General features: G+C 38.4%; 1 protein-coding gene across 1 annotated transcript in view; it reads left to right on the top strand.

The window, feature by feature from the left end:
- CDCA2 (cell division cycle associated 2) overlaps window positions 1-19,026 on the top strand; it is a 41,513-nt gene extending 22,487 nt beyond the window's left edge. The window contains exons 8-15 of the mRNA XM_040966041.1: window positions 1,217-1,428; window positions 3,900-3,981; window positions 4,448-4,689; window positions 5,964-6,039; window positions 7,050-7,132; window positions 7,678-7,815; window positions 14,851-15,025; window positions 17,723-19,026. Of these exons, the coding sequence (XP_040821975.1) occupies window positions 1,217-1,428; window positions 3,900-3,981; window positions 4,448-4,689; window positions 5,964-6,039; window positions 7,050-7,132; window positions 7,678-7,815; window positions 14,851-15,025; window positions 17,723-18,897 (2,183 nt within the window). The 3' untranslated portion in view covers window positions 18,898-19,026. The remainder of the gene's footprint in view (window positions 1-1,216; window positions 1,429-3,899; window positions 3,982-4,447; window positions 4,690-5,963; window positions 6,040-7,049; window positions 7,133-7,677; window positions 7,816-14,850; window positions 15,026-17,722) is intronic.
- Window positions 19,027-20,442: the final 1,416 nt, after the last annotated feature.

The raw sequence follows: 20,442 nt of genomic DNA, 5'->3' as shown, positions 1-20,442 counted from the left end.
AATAGCTTTTGATTAAAAGAGAGCTGCATTATTCTTTTTTTAAAAAAAACTCCTATTGAAATGCATAATTCTTCTTAAAGATTTTTATTTATTTATTTTTATTTTATTTATTTTTATTGAAAGTTGGGTATACAGAAAGGAGGAGAGACAGAGAGGAAGATCTTCCATCCAGTGGTTCACTCCCCAAGCGGCTGCAACGGCTGGAGCTGAGCCAATCTGAAGCCAGGAGCTCTTCCAGGTCTCCCACACGGGTGCAGGGTCCCAAGGCTTTGGGCCATCCTTGGCTGCTTTCCCAGACCACAGGCAGGGAGCCAGATGGGAAGTGGGGCTGCTAGGATTAGAACTGACATCCATATGGGATTCAGGTGCATGCAAGGCGAGGACCTTAACCACTATGGTATCGCACTGGGCCCGAAAGCCAAATGTTACTCCATGAGCAAAATTTACAAGAATAGGGCCCGATGCGGTGGCGCAAGTGGTTAAAGGTCCTCGCCTTGCACGCCCGGGATCCCATATGGGCGCCGGTTCTAATCCCGGCAGCCCCGCTTCCCTTCCAGCTCCCTGCCTGTGGCCTGGGAAAGCAGTCGAGGATGGCCCAAAGCATTGGGACCCTGCACCCGCGTGGGAGACCCAGAAGAGGCTCCTGGCTTCGGATTGGTTCAGTTGCAGCCGTTGCAGCCACTTGGGGAGTGAACCATCGGACGGAAGATCTTCCTCTCTGTCTCCTCTCTGTATATCCGCCTTTCCAATGAAAAAATAATAAAAATAAATCTTTAAAAAAAAAATTTACAAGAATAAAATGTGGGTATTTTTTTGAGGTTATTTATTTGTGTAGGTAGTTGAAAGGCAGGCTGATTAAGAGAGCTGTTTCATCTGCAGTTTCTCTTCCCAAATTCTTTCAACAACCAGGAATGAGCCAGGCCAAAGCATATAAGCCAGGAACTTGATTCCAGTCTCAGATATGGGTGACAGCAACTCAAATCCCATGAACAGGAAACTGCATTGGAAGCAGAAAAACTGAAACTTGCACTGGCACTCTAGTATGGGATGCCAGGTCCCAAGGGGCATCTTAACCAGCTATATCACAGTGCACACTCTTAAATTTCTTAAGAGTCTGTTATCGTCTGCAAATACATAAACTATGGATATGTTTGATCTAGAGCCTAAAGAAGTGTAGACATCATCTGCCTCTCACATTTACTTATTTACGTTGAAGGACTCAAGGTTGCTGATTGTGTGGAGGGCGAACGGTGGGAGGATACTGTTTCATTTGGCACACTGACGACAGAAATGAACTTGCCAACAGTCCCGAACATCAGATCACCAGCCTGTCCTGCATACAAGAGGGACTTCCCGTCCACTGAGACCTTTGTCCTTCGTTCTGTCCTGAAGAAACCCTCTGTTAAGCCGTATCTAGAGAGCTTACAGGTAAGCAGAGTTGGATTTCCTAAAGCAAATGATTTAATTCTAGTCCTGACTCTGTTTTGCTGGACAAAGTATTTATCCTTCTTATGTCCATCTTTTCCTATTTTATAAAATGATAGTGCTGACTACCTTAGAGAATAACTTCAACTATTTAACATTTTTATTTGAAAGGCAGTGACAGAGATCTTCCATCCATTTATATAATCCACAAAAGGCCACAGCAGCCAGGGCTGAGCTAGGCTGAAGCCAGGAGCTTGGAACGCCATCCGAGTTTTCCAAGTAGGTGTCAAGGGCCCGAGTACTTGGGCCGTCTTCTGCAGCCTTTCCAGGCATGTTGACAAGGGGCTGAATTGGAGGTGTGAAGCATTTGGGGCTTGAAACAGCACTCCAACATGAGATGCCACCATCACAGGTAACAGGTTAACCTGCTGCACCTAGTCATTCCCCAGTCTCCGCATTAAGTGGGATATGTGCAGGTCTTTTTTTTCAAACTATAAACTTTTGAATATATTGTCTGTACATTTGTTTTGAAAACTTAAATTAACCAAATTACCATGTATTTATATAGATAATTAATCAGCTGCTGTCATATCTTTAAAAAATTTATTTCTTTGTTTGAAAGGCTGCTTGTTCACTTCCCTAATAGCTGTAATAGTGGGGGCTTGGCAAGCCAAAGCCATAACACTAGAACCCCAACCAAGTCTCCCATGTGGGTGTGGCAGAGACCCCAGGGGCAAATTTGCAAGAAGCTGAATTTGAAACAGAACAACTAGACTTCATTTCAGGTATGCCAGCATGGGATATAGGCGTATTGGATGGTAGCTTAACCCACTGTGCTGCATCATGTATCACTCAATTGCCATTTTAAATGCTTCAATGACTTTTTCAGTTAAAGAGCTGATTTTGGGGTCAGTGCTATAGTGCATTGAGTAAAATTCAGCATCCCGTATGGACAGCTGTTCGAGTCTTGACTGCTCCATTTCCAGTTCAGCTCTCTGCTTATAGCTTGGGAAAACATCCAAGGATGACACAAGTTCTCAGGCCCATGCACCCATGTAGGAAACATGGAAGAAGCTCCAGTCTGTTGCAGTCATTTTGGGAGTGAACCGTTGGATGGAAAGTGTCTCTCCCTTTGTCACTGCCTGTCTATTACTGCTACACATATATAGTACTGCTTATTCATGTCTTGTGTTTATCTTCTGAAAGAACTTAATATCTTATTAACAATTTGACACAGCAACCATTAAGTACTAACACTAGCAGCCTAAGATGTTTACATCCAGTGATCTTTTTACTAAGCTGGCCAGTTGATAGGCAAATGAAATTTGAGTTGTTTGCTTATTTTTGTGATTTTAATTAAAAATCCAAGCTTAGTATACCTTAATTCAAGCTAGTAGTATATGCATTTTCCTAGTCAGGAAAATAAACTGGCTTGGAAAAGAGTAAGAAGGGCTGTTTAGGGTAAGCCTGTTACTTAGAGCAGATGCTGTTGTTGGAGTGGATATATAGGGGAAAAGGAGGGACCAGTGTTGATGTGGCATGTTCAGCTGCCTCTTGCTCTGCTGGCATCCCTTGTGGGCATCGGTTCACATCCCGGCTACTCTACTACTTATCTGGCTCCTTGTTAATGTGGCTGGGAAAGGCTTCTCTCTCCTGTTTTTTTTCCTGGCTTGACCTTGACATTTGCAGCTGAGAAATGGACCACTTGATGGAAGATCTCTGTCTCTTCCCTCTCTGTAACTTTGATTTTCAAATAAATAAATAAGCCATTATTTTTTAAAAAGAACAGCTCCCAGAAACAAGGATTATCCAGGGGTGTAGGTTGAGGCTGGAAAAGCAGGTGATGATTAAGGTGAGACTTGGAACAACTCCTAGACCTGACTATCCTGCCGAAGTGCTGTCTCCTGTCCTGCTCTGCTGAGCTGTGCCCTTGTCACAGGGTTACAGTATCCCTTTGCAACTAAGTTGCATGCCTGTAATCTTTATTTGGGTAAACAGAGGAATAAATGCTTGTTGCCTTCTCAAGAATGTAATAATGTGGACAGGAGTTTTAAACATTTATAAAATATATAGTTTCCATATTTAAAAGACAAAACACCCTATTATACTTTCATGTTTGCATTTTTCTTTTTTAAGAATTCTTACACCTCAGACTGTATGGTCTGTCTCATCAAATATCACATACAGACATATAGTTTGCTGTAATTCTAGTCACTGGCATGTTTCATGCCTTCATTTGCTAGATCAAAGATGGGATGAAGATAACCCACTATTAAAAATTTCTGTTCCTTTAATTTTTGCTGAAATGCCATGTGCTAAAGTAATATCTAGGGATCCTGGTTTATGAAAATAATGGTAGTCTTCATTTCTAGAGTATTTGTCACTAGCAGAAAAGAAAGTCGAAATTGCCATTCTTAATGAATATGTGTGTCATTATGTACATAGAATTATTGATTAACACTTATTTTGCTTAGGAACACCATGACAACGTCTGTGATGATGGGACACCAAGTATAATTCCACATCTTGCCAACTGTTGCAAAGAACAAAAAGCAGGTAAGAAATTTATTTGCTCTTATGCTTGGGATATATCTCTTGCTAATAAAATTTGCCATGTATGTGGAATTTTCAGTGGATTTTTGATGCCTTGATCCTTCTGAGTTGGCATTAGCACAGGTAAGAGGAATGGAATCCCATTGGAGAGCATCAGATATGTCCTATCCATTCTTACTTGTGCAACTTACAAAAGACATTTCTATTCTGATTTGATAAACTTTAAATAGTCATGTGAAATTCTACTTTTTAATCTATTACCTGCTTTTAGCTACAAATTTTCTTTTCTATTTTGTATTTGCTCTACAGACTGTGCCTTTTACAGCTAAATACAATAGTTAAAAACAAGTCTAGTGTATGCCGTTTAGGCAAATAATCGAGCTTAATTTTTAAAACATATTTCCATTTATTCTATGTATTTCCATTTATTTCCATTTATTTAAAACGTATTTCCATTTATTCTATGTAGAAGATCAAAATTACAAAGCATCAGCCTTTCTAAATATGAGGAAGAGGAAAAGAGTCACTTTTGGAGAGGAGCTAAGCCCTGAGGTGTTTGATGAATCTTTGCCTGCAAATACTCCATTGCGGAAAGGAGGAACACCTGTTCGTAAAACGGACTTGAGCGGCGGTAGTCCCTTGCCACTGGAGCAGTCACCTATTCTGCAGCAGTTATCACAGCCAAACTTTGATGAGAAGGGGGAGAATCTTGTAAGTGGAAATGCAATAAACATGTATATTATTCTCAGGTCTTACTTGTGTTGTGATGAGCAATAAATGCTGTAAGGCCGACTAAATGATATATAATGGTTTAATCTGTTTTCCATGTAGGTGCTAACTAATTCTTCACTTTTTTTTTAATATTTTATTTATTTTTTTATTGGAAAGTCAGGTATACAGAGGAGGAGAGACAGAGAGGAAGATCTTCCATCCAGCTTCAGATTGGTTCAGATTCAGCTGTCACTGCCACTTGGGAAGTGAAGCAGTGTATGGAAGATTTTTCAGTCTGTTTCTCCTTCTCTGTAATTTGGACTTTCCAATAAAAAAAAAATACTTCTTAAATAAGAAATTATAACCTGTAGATCTTAAATGAATTCCAAGAACAAGAAATTTGAAAATACCACCACTGCATGCCACTGCTTATATAATCAGTTTTTTAAACTTCTTTCTATTATTATTATTATTTTATGATACAGTTTCATAGACCCTGGGATTTTCTTTTTCCGCTCCCCAATACCCTCCCTCCTGAGTTTCCCTGTATCATTACTATAGTATAGTTGTTTATACCCAGTGATATGTTCATCATTGAGGGCATGGACAGTGACAGTCGTATATGAAAAGATAATACATCATAACCATCTTAGAGTTATCCCAGCAATGCAAAGCCAGTTTCAGAACAAGAATCAGAATAACTCATCGATAGTCTGAAAATAAAAACAAAGTGGTCATCTAGAAAGTATTTATTTGACAAAATGCAGCATTCGTCTCTGGTTTTAATAAAACATCTGTTTTGCAAACTGGTGATAAAAGGAATTTTTTTCAATATCACAAGTTTTGTTTATGAAAAATCAAGTTACTGACTTACTGGTGATAATGTGAGGACATTTGATATGTATATTTGTTTATAAGTGCCATTGTACCCTGGGATTCCCTTAATATCACAACATTAGCTTGTGATTATTAATAAATTATCTTTTAAAAGTTATGTAAGATTTTAAGTAAACCAAAATGCAACTTAACCATTATGGCTACTTTCACTTAATATTTACATTTATTTCATGGATTATTATTTTAGTGCACATGTTTTCATTATAAATATGATTAGTAAATATTGTTGCATATTTTCATATGTAAGGGATTTTTTTCATTGACATTAAAGTTTATTTCTCTTTATGACTATTACAATTCTTTCTATCAGTAGATTTCAGTTCTTTTTCTCTTGGGCACATTATGTTTTAAAATGCCTGATTTCTATCTTTGTTTAGGAAAACATAGAACCATTGCACATCACATTTACAAGCGGAACTCCTACTAAGTCTCCAATCCCTGAGATTCTTTCAGGTAATAACTTTTGTTATTTATAGTCATAAATGTAATTTTCAGTATGTGAAACCTAATCACTTTATTTTCTGTTTTGAAATTTTGTATTTGTTAGAGCAGTTTAAACTTGAGTTTTAAAAACCAAGTAATAGAGAAAATGTAGTGGGGAGTCACCTACCGATTGCTTTCCCTTCCAGATTCTTTGCTTCATAAGCACCCATGTGTGACTTCTTGAGATCAGTACTCCATTTTCAAGTTGCTGTAAGCAGTAGAACCAGCCTGTTGATGCTTACAGTGTCAGAAACAAACTGTTCATGGCTTGCACAATTGAAATGATCTGGATTAAAAAGATCATTCTCATATATCCAAAAATGTTTAGTCAATGCTAATATGACGTTTTTGTGACATCTATCCATACTTTTTAAGTGGCCCACACTACGCCATTATGCTGGCCCTGGTCAAAATTATTCTAATGACTTTTCACTGATACAATCCAAGCTTACTAGCATGTAGTCCACGCCATGTGTTTAAAGTAGATCAATGTTTGAACTAGACTGTCACATCCCAAAGTCTGTGCTCTTAAACATGTAATTGCTGCCTTTACACTTATTCTATTAAAAGCAACACATTAAATTTTTCCTGAACTTTGTGAAATTAAATAAAATGTTTTAATGATTATATTAATGCCCTTACTGCAGTTTTGTCATATATAATATATCTTGGAATAAATGAGCATAAGTGAAAATATTTGCTTTTGTTGTAATATGATTTGGTCCATTATCTTTGCATGATAATACATTAAGCAGAGTCCTGGGAGAGTGGTGAAAGTTTCTGAGAGTTCAGTAAAAGTAACATGCTTTCTTAAAAAAAAAGTCTGCATCATAAATTTATTCCTATTGGTAATTATTTAATGTTTAGATATAGTATTAAAAGAAAATTGATCATCCAAGACTGTCCAGTTCTGCCAGAAGGTGATGCATGTTCTAGTTTTTTGTTAGCCTCCCTGAATTTGCTTGTGTCTTGCTTGTCAGGCACTGATACCTTTAGCTCTTCAAATAACCACGAGAAACTGTCCTGTAATGTTAGACTAACACGGACTTCTAACAGAAAGAAGGTGAGTGTATTTAACACAGTGCTTTTGATCAAATTATAGTGGGTTAAATTTGAGCAGAATCATTAAAAACTAATACCATATCCTACCTCATATGTAATTCAGAATAATGATGCTTTGCTGATTTGGTTTTAATTAATCTTGTTAGAGAGTAAAAATCCAGTAAAATAAGCTATTTTCACATGGAAGATAACCTATTTGAAAACTTGTTTTGAATATGTATAATCTTATTAAGTTCATTGAAGTATACCAACGTATAACAAGGTCAGAATGTAAATAATAGCTGGTGCATTTATATATATTCCATAATTTCATTATAATTGACAGTATGTGTGTATTTCTGTATCTTTGTTTGATAGGTCAGAAATTGATGACTTTCTTTCCCATTTGAATTGTGATTAAAATGATTTCAGTGAAAGTAATAAATTAAGAAGGAATAGGATGTAAAATAGTGGAAGCATTGTGGGAGGAAAAACAAAAGTGAAAGTGATTATTAAGATGTTACTGCTTGTACCCTATCATGTCCTTCCTTTTATTTTTATTTGTAGCAATTGACCAGTTTTGTAGAAGAGAATGTTTGCCACTTGCTTAATACAGAAACTCAGCCTTGTAAAGAAAAAAAAATTAATCAGAGAAAGCCGCAGGAAAGCAAGCATGCGAGCAGAGCACTCCCTAAAAAGAGCCAGGTGAGTGTGCTTCAAGGTGAAACAAGGAGTAAAACGGCTGTACTTCGTTGTCATATGATTTGAAAATTATAGGACTGAAACTTTTTCTAATTACATTGGATCAAGATTGTTAAAATTATATTTTCCTGAAGTGCATTTGGCCATAAAAGTTTATATGCTCAACTATTTCTACCTGAAGGACATCTTTGCTTCTGTGTTAATCCTTGTATTATGTATGGCCAGTACAATAAATAATAATCATCCATATGAAACTGATGGACATTTTAAAAAATTTAACATCTTACCATATGAAGATTACTGTTTTTTCTTCTTCCTTAAAAAAAAGTTTAAGGAGCAGGAAATGAAACAGTAACTACCAAATCACATAAATTAACTTTTTGACTATAAGTTTGTGACCCTGGTTTTTGTATAACACCACAGTTAAGCAAAGTTGTGCATAGGTGCTTTCATCAGCCACTGGGGACATGCCTGAGTGTGACCATCTTTACATTGTCCGGAAAGAAAGACAGCTATCATACTGGGCAGGCTTCGTTCTTGGATCTCAAGATTGGGCTTCAGTCCTTGTCAGGAGTTAAAGGACTACAGTGGTAAAGTTGACCTGCTTTCACTTAGGTGGCCTTTGACACTTTTCTCAGGTTAGGCTCACCCAGCCAGTTTGTCTCTTAACACATTGGTCAAGTTTTTCTGGTCTTAGCAGCATTGACAAAATATGAGTGACTGCAGGTTAGAATATTATATATTCTGTTCAAGGCTCTGCACAGTGGGGCCTTATTCTGCTTCCTGCACTTTTCGTTCCTCCAAGGTGTTCAGCTTTACCATCCTAGGCTGGTGATGGAAGCCCTGAGCAGTCGTCCTCAGTTAGGTCACCCACATCTTCTTGAACTCTTCCGTCACCACTCGTCAGGGTTGCACATGGCCTGCACTGCACTGGCTTGTTAGAGATGAGTGTAGCATCCGTTCATCTGTTACTTGTTGGACTTCTCTTCCAATCACAGAATCACTCCACATATTTAAAAATGTTAACTAGCACTTAGTCTTCAACACTTGTACGCATCTACAACCTTTGGCAGCCATCCAGTCTAGCTAGCATCTTCACCCAGTTTTTGGTTTTCTGCCTTTACATCATTTAGATTCCATTTTCTGCAGTTACACCAATCTCTTCTGCCAAGCCTAGCAAATTATGGCCACCCACTTCTAAGAATATACATTTCTGGTCCCGGAGTGGTGGCCTAGCGGCTAAAGTCCTCGTCTTGAACGTGCCGGGATCCTGTATGAGCACCAGTTCTAATCCAGGCAGCTCCACTTCCCATCCAGCTCCCCGCTTGTGGCCTGGGAAAGCAGTCGAGGATGGCCCAAAGCCTTGGGACGCTGCACCTGTGTGGGAGACCCGGAAGAGACAGAGAAAAAGATCCTCCATCCGATGATTCACTCCCCAAGTGAGTGCAACGGCAGGTGCTATGCCCATCTGGAGCCAGGAGCCAGGAACTTCTTCCAGATCTCCTACACGGGTGCAGGGTCCCAAGGCTTTGGGCTGTCCTCGACTGCTTTCCCAGGCCACAAGCGGGGAGCTGGATGGGAAGTGGAGCTGCCGGGATTAGAACCAGTGCCAGTATGGGATCCTGGCACGTTCAAGGTGAGAACTTTAGCCACTAGGCCATACCGCCAGGCCTCAGAATTAACATTTTAAAAACTCATGAATTTCACTCCCTCATGCATAGACACACATGGTAAGCATCTAAAAATTAAGTTTCCACTAGATCTCAAAACAACTACTTTGCTTATTTGAATGGCTCAGGTTTTCTTCAGTCATTTGTCTATACCTATTTTTTGCGTTTGAGTCACCAGCTTTTGAAAAAATTACAAAACCCATTGTTTTCAATTGATTGAGATTCCAAAGTATGCATTCAAATGACTCATTAAAGATCCATATATGTGTATGTGTTTGTGTGTACACACATACCCCCTTTTGAGAAATAACTTATGAGACCAGCATTACAGTGCAGCAGGTTAAGCTTCCGATTCATCTCCCTGCTCATTTGCCTGAGAAAACTACCACACATGGGGATGACTCCCTGCTGGAGTTTTGGGTTCCTGACTTCAGCCTGGCTCAGCCCTGGCCCTGGGACCGTTGGAAGAGTGAAGAAGAAGATGGGACATCAGTATATATTCTGTGTGCCCTGCATTTCTACCTTTCAGCAAAATAGAATTGAACATTAAGTTACTCCAACCCCTTGGTAAAATGGCTGCTTTCAGGTTTATAATAGCAAATGTATAAATTAAGCCTAGTTCTGTACTAGAGAGCTAGAAAGGAACCACTGGACCCAAAGCTATTGTGGTGGGGCTCCCAAGGACCAAAGATGAAACAGTTTCACTATGGGGAAAAGTGGTTGCAATGCACTGAAACACTAGCATGAAATAGGAAGTAACACCTAATTCCTATAGTGTTTAAAAGTAAGAATGCCTGGAGCATGTGTTTAGCCTTGAGTTACCTGAGTTCACTCCTCAACTCTGGCTGCATGCAGGTCCAGCTTCCTGCAAAGGCTATGTTGTGATCGACTTCCTGCCACCCACATGGGAAACCTGGATTAAGTTCCCAACTTTGTCCCAGCCCAGCCCCGACTGTTGCAGTCCTTTGGGGAGTGAATCACTGGATGGGAGGGAGTGCTCTTTTTGTCTCTCTCTACCTCTCAACATTTTTGAATGAATAATTGCCACTTTAGAAACTTTTTAAGAGTGGTTCATTTTTCTGAAAACTGTCAAGTATGAGCTCTATTTCAGGTAAACAGTTGGTGAGGAAAGGCTCTTTTAAGAGGAGGTATCTATAGATAAACAGATAAAGGGTTAATATTCAAAGTATTTAAGGAACTCAGACAAATCACTAGCACAAAACAGCCCATGTTTTTTTTTTTAAAAAAAAAAAGGACTTGAAAAGAGTTTTCAAAAGAAGACATGCAAATGAATAGTATGTATAAAAAAATGCCCAGCAAACCACCATGACATATTGCAACTGTCAGAATGACTGTTTTCCGATAGACAAAAGGCAGCTACTGGTGAGGATGGGGGGTGGGAAAGAAACTTTTGCAAAAATAAATTAAATCAGGGAAGTTTGAAGGTTCTTAAAAAAAAAACCAAAAACAGAACTACTGTGTGATTCTCTAGTCCTACCTCTGGGTATTTATATCCAGACAAAGTAAAGTCAGTATGTGTGCTGTGTTGCTTTTGTAGCAGCACTCACAATGCTCAAAGTGAATCAACTTAGGTTTTCCACTAATGGATGAAGTGGTAATGAAAATGTGTGTATATTCCATGGAATCCTATCCACCCATAAAGAAAGAAAAACCCTAGGGGGGATCGACAGAGTAGATGAATCTGGATATTATACTAATTGAAACTTTAAGTGTTTGAATAAAACTAAGATGGACGTTTCTTTCTTTTTCATGACTGATTTCACTATTGAGCAGTATTTGTGATTCTGGAGTAAACAGAGTCACTTTGGGACAGTACCTTCAGGTGTCCTTTGCTCTTATTCATAAAGCTGCTAACCATTTCTGGATTATGTGGCTTCTTTCATTAGTCTTTAAGCAAGACGTCCATGCTGTTCTGCGTTCAGTTCAGATTCTTTGAGAAGTGTTAGCCTCTGTTGATGGAATCACCTCATAGATAGAACTGCTAGATGCAACATAAGGTGCTTTATTTACTTATCGGGAGGAGGCAGAGATGTATACTTACAACAGAACAAAACAGAATTTTTAGTCTCAAACATGTTTACCAAACTTTGTTAACTTTATCATACTTATTGCTTGTCACTCAATAAATGAATTTCTCTTTCTGTAGAAGCTACTATAAGCAAACACTCCTGTAGCTCCTGGGGGCATCTTATATAGACACAAATTTCTGATGTCATGCTAGAAAGGGATTTTTTAAAAAATCTTATGTAAAAACCAAAAACTTCTAGGAGCTATAACCATAGTATGTTAGTGCCCCCTAAAGGACTTGGATCCTACCCCATTTATCCATTTTCTATCATCAGAGTATTTGAGAGCTAAATACTTTACAAGAGCTTTATTTAGCTTATGGTTTTAGAGGTTGAGTGTCAGAAATTGAGCGGCCCTGCCCTTTGGTTCAGCCTCTGGTGAGGACACTCTTAGCTATGTTACCTCACAGTGGATGATGGCACAGCAGGAAGACCTGTGAGAAGGAGAAATCTCACGATGACTCGAAGTCAGACAGTGGGCAGGGACCAGTCTTATTCTATTTTTGTACTTCCATTTTTGCTTATTTTTGCTTTATTGGTATGACAGAGATTCTCATACAACAAACAGATATAGCTGGAACAGGTCAAAATCAGGAAACCAAAACTCAATCTGTAAATCCCATGTGAGTAGCATGCACCCAAGTGCTTGAGCCATCCTTTGCTACCTCCCAAGGTGTTTGTTATCAGGAAGCTGGAATTAAAAATGGAGTCAAGCACTCCAGTATGGGATGTGGTCCTCCCACGTGGCAACCTAACCTTTTACTGCAAAAGCCTACCTCTTGTTCTTTTTATAACAACCTGTTCTTTCAGGAACTCAAAGACTCCTGGAAATCAGCATTGATCTGTCCCAGGAGTAGTGGCTCGAGTACCCAATCTACTTGTACTAAGTTCCACTTGAACAGTTCACTAGGAACCAAGACTCTACCACATGAATCTTTGAAGGAAAAATCTCATTCAAACCACAGCATTCAATATAATAGTAGTAGTAGTTGATATTAAAAATTAGATGTTGATTAGCTTGGTTTAACCATTTCATATTTTATGCATGTATCACAACCTCATGTTGAACATTATTATCTATTAAAATGTTTCCTTTTCCCCTACCAATTCTCAGTAGAACTAACATACTGTTTTAGTGTCAGTTGTTAACTCATTTTGTACCTATCCCAGCTTTGTGTGGAATGTGATGTTTTCGTTTTGTAAGCAGGAAAATGAGGTTCAGAGAGTCGGGGTGGCTTGGCTTATGACTATAAGTGAAATGGAATAGTCTAGATCTGCTTAGCACAAGAGCTCTTTTGGCGCTCATCTATGAATCCCAAGTGAATTTTTTTTCTTTGCACTTGGCTTCTGCATTCATTCACAAGCCGATGTTTCTCCAGCTTTTCCATGGAATTCAGTAGGTGTTCGATGAAAAAATAGGTATATATTTTTCTTTAACCCAGCATGCTCCTAATGTGTAGAGATTATTTATACAGAGTACTTCTCAGAGGATTTAATGTTAAATGTGTATTATAAATCACCAAGATGAACATTCCTCTTGTGTAGTTCTAAAATTATTTTTTTCCATGGAATGTTGTGTTTTTAGAGGGTTTCTATAGATATCTCAAAGAACAAACAGTTCACTGCCATTTCTGTACTCTTGGATCTTATCCCTCTTTCACACCATTAGTCACATCAGATTTTTGTATGCTGTCAACCAAATGCTCTTTCTTCAATGTAGACACGAATGTAGTTATTCCAGGAGTCACTATGTACTGAACCCTCGTTGTACTCATCGCACACCAGGGCCCTTCATCTGTTAGCTTCCAGTGTTCGTACGTGAATCCAGCAGCTGTTAACCAGCACAACCCCTGTGCTGTGCTGCCCTCACTCTAAACTCATGCATTCGGCATTTCTTACCCTTCGAGAACCTTCTGCCCCAGTCCAGGAATCAGCCATAGCAATTCACACTAGTTTGAGATTTGGCTTGGAGCTTAAATTGTCTATGGCACCTAGCTTAAGCACTTTTCTTAGACTAAGTACCCATCTTCTCAATCCACACACATTTCCATGAAACGTGTTACAGATATTTGTCATGAAACCAGAAAGACAGCTCTGTTGGTTTTCAATCCCACACCTAGCTTTTTATTTCTGAAAAAGCTCAATTCAGCAATACTTCAGAACGTTTGTAGAAGATGAAATTAAACGGATGTTTCATAACATACATTATTCATGAACATTTTAAAGGCCTGTCATGTGTAAACAAATTTTTTTTTACACCAAAATAAATGTATTTGTGAACTCCATTTCTTTAAGATATTTATTTGTTCCTTCTAGTCTGTCCTCCTAGTATTTCAGTCAGCATTTGACCTCTCCTGGAGTCTTTTCTTAAGGAAAAAACAAACAAAAAACCCAAGCCTCGTGTCTCAGTTGTGTCTCAGTTGTGTGTCTTGCAGTCATAATTGAATCTCACCCCGCATGCCTTTTTGTACACTGGGGTTGATTCCGAGAAGCTTCCCTTCTATCCCTGCCACCCTCTCCCCCCTGCAATATCCACAAATGCTCAAATCCCTGACATAAAATGGCATCGTGTTTGCATAGGAGAGTGCTTCACAAAACTCTGAGCTATGTTGTTTTGAAAGATAAATTTGTTCTGGTATATAAATTCGGTTTTGAAATCTTTATGTGTGGCTTTATTATACATTTTCTTGAGCTTTTGGAAGATCCCTTAACCTGTACACATCCTCTCACATACTTTGAACCATGACTCGGTGACTTAAAATACCCAGCACTATGTATATGCTGTGTAAATGTTACACTGTATTGTTTAGGAAATGAGAAGTCTGTACATGTTCAGTACAGATAGAACCAGTGGATTCCTACCTGCAGTCTCTTGACCTGATGTATGAGCAGTACTAGGTTTATCTTGAGTGGCTGGTCCAGATCTGGTAACAAATATCATGTTTTTGAGTCTGGTCAACTTTTGTTTTGTTTTTGTTTTCTGCTTATCCAGCACTAATTTTGGTAAATGCTTTGTGGGAAAGCACTGCAAAATTTATAATTAACTTTGCTTCATATTTTATTAAGCCTTGTCTAAACTACCAGTCTCCTAACCCTTGCCTGAACTACCCAAATGTTTAAATGTAATAACTGAGCCTAAGATTTTTCTATAAAAGTTAGGTTTTAGAAAGACAGTGCTGTATGAAAGGTAATAGAGATATTATGGAAATTAAAGGATCATAGTTGTACATGATGCTCTTTTTGTTTTTCATTTACAATGCTTTAATAATGCATTTTCTCAGGTTTCTATAAAAAGTTGCAGAAAGAGGAAAGGAAGGGGAAAGAAAGGTGTTCAGAAATCTTTATACGGGAAGAGAGACATTGCTTCCAAGAAGCCCCTGCTAAGTCCGATTCCTGAGCTGCCTGAGGTCTCTGAGACGACGCCCTCAGCTCCAGGCCCCTGGAGGATGTGGTCAGGTACCTGCCCTTCCCTGCATTTCTTTCCTGCATTCCTCCCAACTGCCATTGCTCCCTCACTCCTTCCTTCCATTTCTCCTATTCGCTACTTACTGTGCATATGTCAAAATGGTAGCATTTCTTAATACAAACTTAGCATCTCTAAGTTAGTTCAGATTTTTTGTGTATTTGAGAGGCACAACCAGAGAGAGGGGGAGAGAGCGCGCTCACAAGAGCATTCTCTTGTCTCCTCCAACTAGTAGTTTAATCCCAAATGCTTACAAAGACCTGTAGCTGGGGGACAAAGCTGGAGGAGATCAGGAATTTAGTCCGGGCCCAATCACCTGAGCCATCCTGGCTGCCTTTAATAATGTTAAAGGATCTATGTGAGCAGAAAACTGGAGTCAGGGGTAGGGCCAGGCACTGATAGCTTAACCACCAGGCCATACACCTGCTCCCTCCCCTGACTCTTATTGAGCCAAAAGCAAAAAAGTTCACATGGTGAAACTTGGTTTCATGTACAAAATTATTTAAAATACTGCGTATAGACTCCAAGGCACATATAAAGTATGATTTCATATTTAGACTGAATGCCAGTCCCAAGATATCTACAGTGTCTGTGCAAGTATCCTAGCTGAAAATGCCTGACTTGTGAAGCACTGCTAGTCCCAAGAATTTTAGAGGGGCACTCAGCATTACCTACCATTTGTTAAAGAAGGTAGCTTAGACATTTTAGGAAATCTCTGTGTTTTCTCTCCAGTGAAACAGAGATACAAGATTTTGTGTGTATTTTTAGGAGAAATAAATTTTATCTGGTCAGCTTGAATATTTTGTTAAAATGAGTCCAGTCTGACTATACGTCCATCATTATATGAGCAAGGTGTTGTCTTGGTGATTGATTTGTCTTACCTAACTTACATAGTTAAGGACAGAAGCAGCAAAGCTTCTTAAAGGAAACAAAAATCTGTCTTGTGTTGTTGATTTATGTTGGTACTTTGAACCATCAGTACTTATAAATTGAGCTTGATTACCTTAAAAACTTTGTTCATAAGTAAAGATCAAGTCAGTTGATATCCTGGTAGGCTTAAAAAATGTATTGGAGTTTCTCTTGGTTTATAATGTCCAAGTTCAAATAAAATCAGCCTTGTTGAAAATAATGAGAATATATCCACTTGGTGCACTGATACTACGGTAGAGTAATTTTCAAAATATTTACCTTTGTCAGTACTAGCTTGCCTTCTGATTGCAATATATGGAGTATCATTTATAATGTGTAGGATTTTAAGGGAAAATAAAATATATACCACTGTAGACTTGTTTCTTGTACTGCTTAAACTCAGGATAGAACAAGAAGAATTGATATAAACAAGAAGAATTGCATGATCACACACAAACAGGATCCCACTCTTCCCTGGCCCCTTGCTTTTCATGTGGAATATCTTGGCACAGGAGGCCTGCTGAGCCACCTCTTTTTAGTCTGGCTTAATGCTGCCTCTTTTTGTTTGCATTGAACCTTTATCACCTGGGTTTACAGTCATTTATCTTCTGTGCACACACACGCTATAGCCTCCTGGAGAGTAGAAACCAAGGTATATTCCTGTCGTATTCCTAATCCTTAAATTATTCAAAAGATGATTGAATAGTGGGTTTATATAATTTTTCCATCTTGTATCCTATAAGAGAATTTATTTTTTAAAATATCTGAAATACCTTTATAAGTAATAATATCACCTGCTACAAGGGTATAAAACCATCTATTCTATTCCTCTCTTTTTCTTTTTCCTTAACTCTTTTTTTTCTTTTCTGCCTCCTTCGATTATGTTTATTCTTTAATATGCTGAATTTTATAAAAGAAATATATAAATGCAAATTTGAAGCTTCATGAAGGTTCCAAACGGATTTGGTGGGCCTGAGCTGTTTTTCTCTAGCTTTGTATTTTTTTTTAAGCCATCTAAGTTTTTATATTTTCAAGCTAAAGCACTTGTTTTTCTAGACCTTGAGCTCAGCTTTGTTTTTTATATCCTACAATTGGGTTTTGTTTAAAGATCTTTTATGTTGATTTGCTCAATTAAAAATCTTAAAATCTGAGATCGGAGATGGCATATGATAGTACTGAGATCTGACAACTCACGAAACCTAAACTCATGTAGACTACTCCTTGGCAATCTCAAAATCCTTCATAGTGGTTTATGTTTGTTCATCTATGATGTGCCATATAGACATGAAAAGGCCGCACAGTGCATACCATTCTGGAAGATTAAAGGTAGTCTGAGGAATAAGGAGAAAATTTTTGGAAAACAAGCTGACTGACTTTGAGAATGCAGTATACTTCAGGGAATACATGGATTGGAGAGCTTCAGAAGCCCAACGTTGCCCATTTTCAATAATTCATTCTGCCGCATGCTAATGGACCTTGTAGTGTGGGAACACCCTGGATTGGAGGAAGAATTAGAATGTCTTCTCATTTTCGTGGTCTGAGTTTGTGTGCTTTAATAATTCATGCGTTAAACCTCTGCTTTCTTAATTTGTGGATTGGGGAAGAACTACAGGGGAGGAAAGTGACAGATGGAGACAAGTACAGTTTAACATTTGTAGATCTGTGATTTTTTTTTTTGAAAGCTTTTAAGACAAAGATTATAGGGGGCCTGTTTAATGCATTTAAAGTTTATTTTCATTGTTGCTTTTTAATTGGATTTGAACTTATTTACATACCCATAGATGATTTCAACTCAAATGATAAATTTGAAGAAATGAAGCTTCCTAAAAATCCAGTTACAAGAGAGAACCTTTTGCCTCAGAACCCAGAAGATTTGCATATGAATCAAAGCCTCAATAAATGTGATATGTCTGAATTTTACCACTCTTACATGAAAAATCCCTCATCATTTGGTGCAAATACCATGGACATTAGTAAAATTAAAAATGCTCCAAAAGTAGAAAATAATTTGAAAAGTGAAATGGAATTGAACAATGGGAATGAAAATGAAAATAGTCATACTTACTGTTCATCTGTAACTGAAGCACATGTTGTGTCAGATAATTCCAAACCTGATCTTTTCCTACAGTGCCAAGAACTTTCTGCTACTGGTCAAAATGCAGAAAGTCTTTGTCGAGTCTTTAAAATTCCAGAAGACATAAAGTGTGAAAAACAGGATGACATCCTAGAAGCCACAAAGGGAAAACCACAATGCAATCACTTCATGTCTGACTCACAAAATGAATATAACTGTTCGGAAAATGTTTTAATTGAAAATCAAAAATGTGAAAGCTCAGGAGAGGATGTGGGAAAAGCAATCATGGAGCAGAGCAATGTTACAAGTTGCAGTTCAAGGAAACAGAGAAGGCACCCGGTGCATTGTTCCCACCGGCAGAGTTTACCTCTGCAAGGAAGCGGCAGTCACAAGTCACCAGACGGCAGCGGCAGCTCTGTAGGGATCAGTACAGAGAATTCTAAACTGTATGAAGATTTATCAAACGCCATAGAGCAAAGCTTCCAGAGAACAAATGGTGACATAAAGGTGCGACGCAGCACGCGGCTGCAGAAAGATTCAGATAAGAATGAAGGGCTTGTGTGGATTTCTGTTCCTCTCACTTCCCAAAAAACCAGAAGGAGAACAATCTGCACGGCTGACAGCAGAGGGCTGGAAGATAGGTCTCCCAGAAGAGAAACGGTATCCTCCGGCTCAGGCAACGAGAACCCCAAGGGCCCTGCTGCCGATTCTTCTGACCCATCTGAGAAAAGGAGGAGAAGGAGCTTTTGTGCATCCACAGTGGCAAATACTGAAACTCCTGGCGAGCCTAAAGGCTACCGAAGAAGCACCTTCCTCAAGAAAGGCGAAGGCGCTCTCACTGGCCTGGAACGGCTTGGACCCGGTGGAGAACTGAAGCAGTAATGGACACTTCCTGTGGAGCCTCAGAGAGGGAACCCAACCATCCCTGCTTGACAATCTGTCCTCCTGCATCCCCTCCTTAGCTCAACTTCACTGTTTAAAAAGTTCCAGATAAATAAAATCATTTGAATTGAATCTTTTGTTTAGTAGAAATAATTGAATTTCTTCCATCATTCAAAAAGAAAGCATTCCATTTCATCAATTTCCGGCTCCTAAGTGGTAAATGCTTTTGTGCTAGAAGGATTATTTTTGGAGCCGACAGTGTCTGTCTAGAGTTTGATTTCATGTAAGTACTCACTTATATAGAAGACTAGTTGTTAGAAAAAGTGTCTTGTAGAATTGAGTGGTCATATCTGGATAAGAGGGGTTTTGTTTGTGTGTGTGTGTTTAACAAAAGAAATTGATTGAATGGGACCTTCTGGAAAAATTAATGAAAATTTGATGGCTTAAAGAAAGGGCTTTTAATGTAGCTCCAAAACTTGAACACAAGAAAAGGAAATTACAAATCTTGCCTTCCGTTTAGGTTAAGTTTAAGCGTTGATTATTCACTTTATCTGCCTCAAGTGGAATTGTTTATAGTTAAAAATCAAATTCGTAAAGTTAAATTTCAAAAGAAATTTCTTTTGCAATAGCCAGAATTTAAAAAAATCTGACTTTGTAAATGGCTGTATAATCTAGAAACAATTCATATTAAGCCATTCTTCAAATCAGATTTCAAATGCTCTGTTGGGTAGAGTAGGGATTAATTTTGGTCAAAACAAAAACAAAAAAACTCAGCAGTTTTCTAAAGCCTGGACGTTGTAAAGTCAGTTTCTTCAAATAAATTATCATAGACAATTTAGAATGTAATTAATGGCTTTCTACTCAAAATATTTTCTGGAAACCAAGATTCACTTGCGGGGATCCCAGAAAATCAGTTTAATCATTGCTTACTGCAATATTTTCCCCTAGTTCTGTTTGTTCCATAATATCAGGTAATATCACTTATCCTGTTCCTGTTAAATTTTTTTGAATATCTCCCGTGGCTATTTTGTTGAGCAGTTTGCAAATCTAAATCGCTGTGTATCTGGAATTTATGAATGCACATAAATCATTGTATCATTAAACAATTGTCTTTGAAATCCTTTAAATCATTAAACTCTCCCTGGCCGTGATAGCAGAAACATGTTAACAAATAGTGCTCTCTATAAATAACACGACAGGGAAGAGGGCTCCCGCTGAGCCGCCCATTTCCCCTGGCTGATGGAGACTATTTGTTACCTTTTTGGCACCAGCAGGTCTGGAACTCCTGCTGCTAAAGACTAATGTATTTTACATTAACACTCCAAGTGATCCCCAATTTCTCCTGCTCAAGGCTTGACTGTTTCAAGCATTCTTTTATCTCTACATGTAAGTTACAGAAAGGCTTGTTTTCTATTTATCGTTTGTTAAGGTTGGCAGATCAATACCATTGGGGACAAACCGAAAGCAAGAAAAAGAAACTAACTTGTTCTGTAGTTTAGGTCATTTTAAAAGAAGAAAAACCTTCAGATACTTAAGTTGTGGTAA

Source organism: Ochotona curzoniae, unplaced genomic scaffold (assembly GCF_017591425.1).
Source record: "Ochotona curzoniae isolate NIBS_2020 unplaced genomic scaffold, NIBS_Ocur_1.0 scaffold_4505, whole genome shotgun sequence".
NCBI classification, from domain to species: Eukaryota; Metazoa; Chordata; class Mammalia; order Lagomorpha; family Ochotonidae; genus Ochotona; species Ochotona curzoniae.
This window is presented reverse-complemented; position numbering and strand designations above follow the sequence as displayed.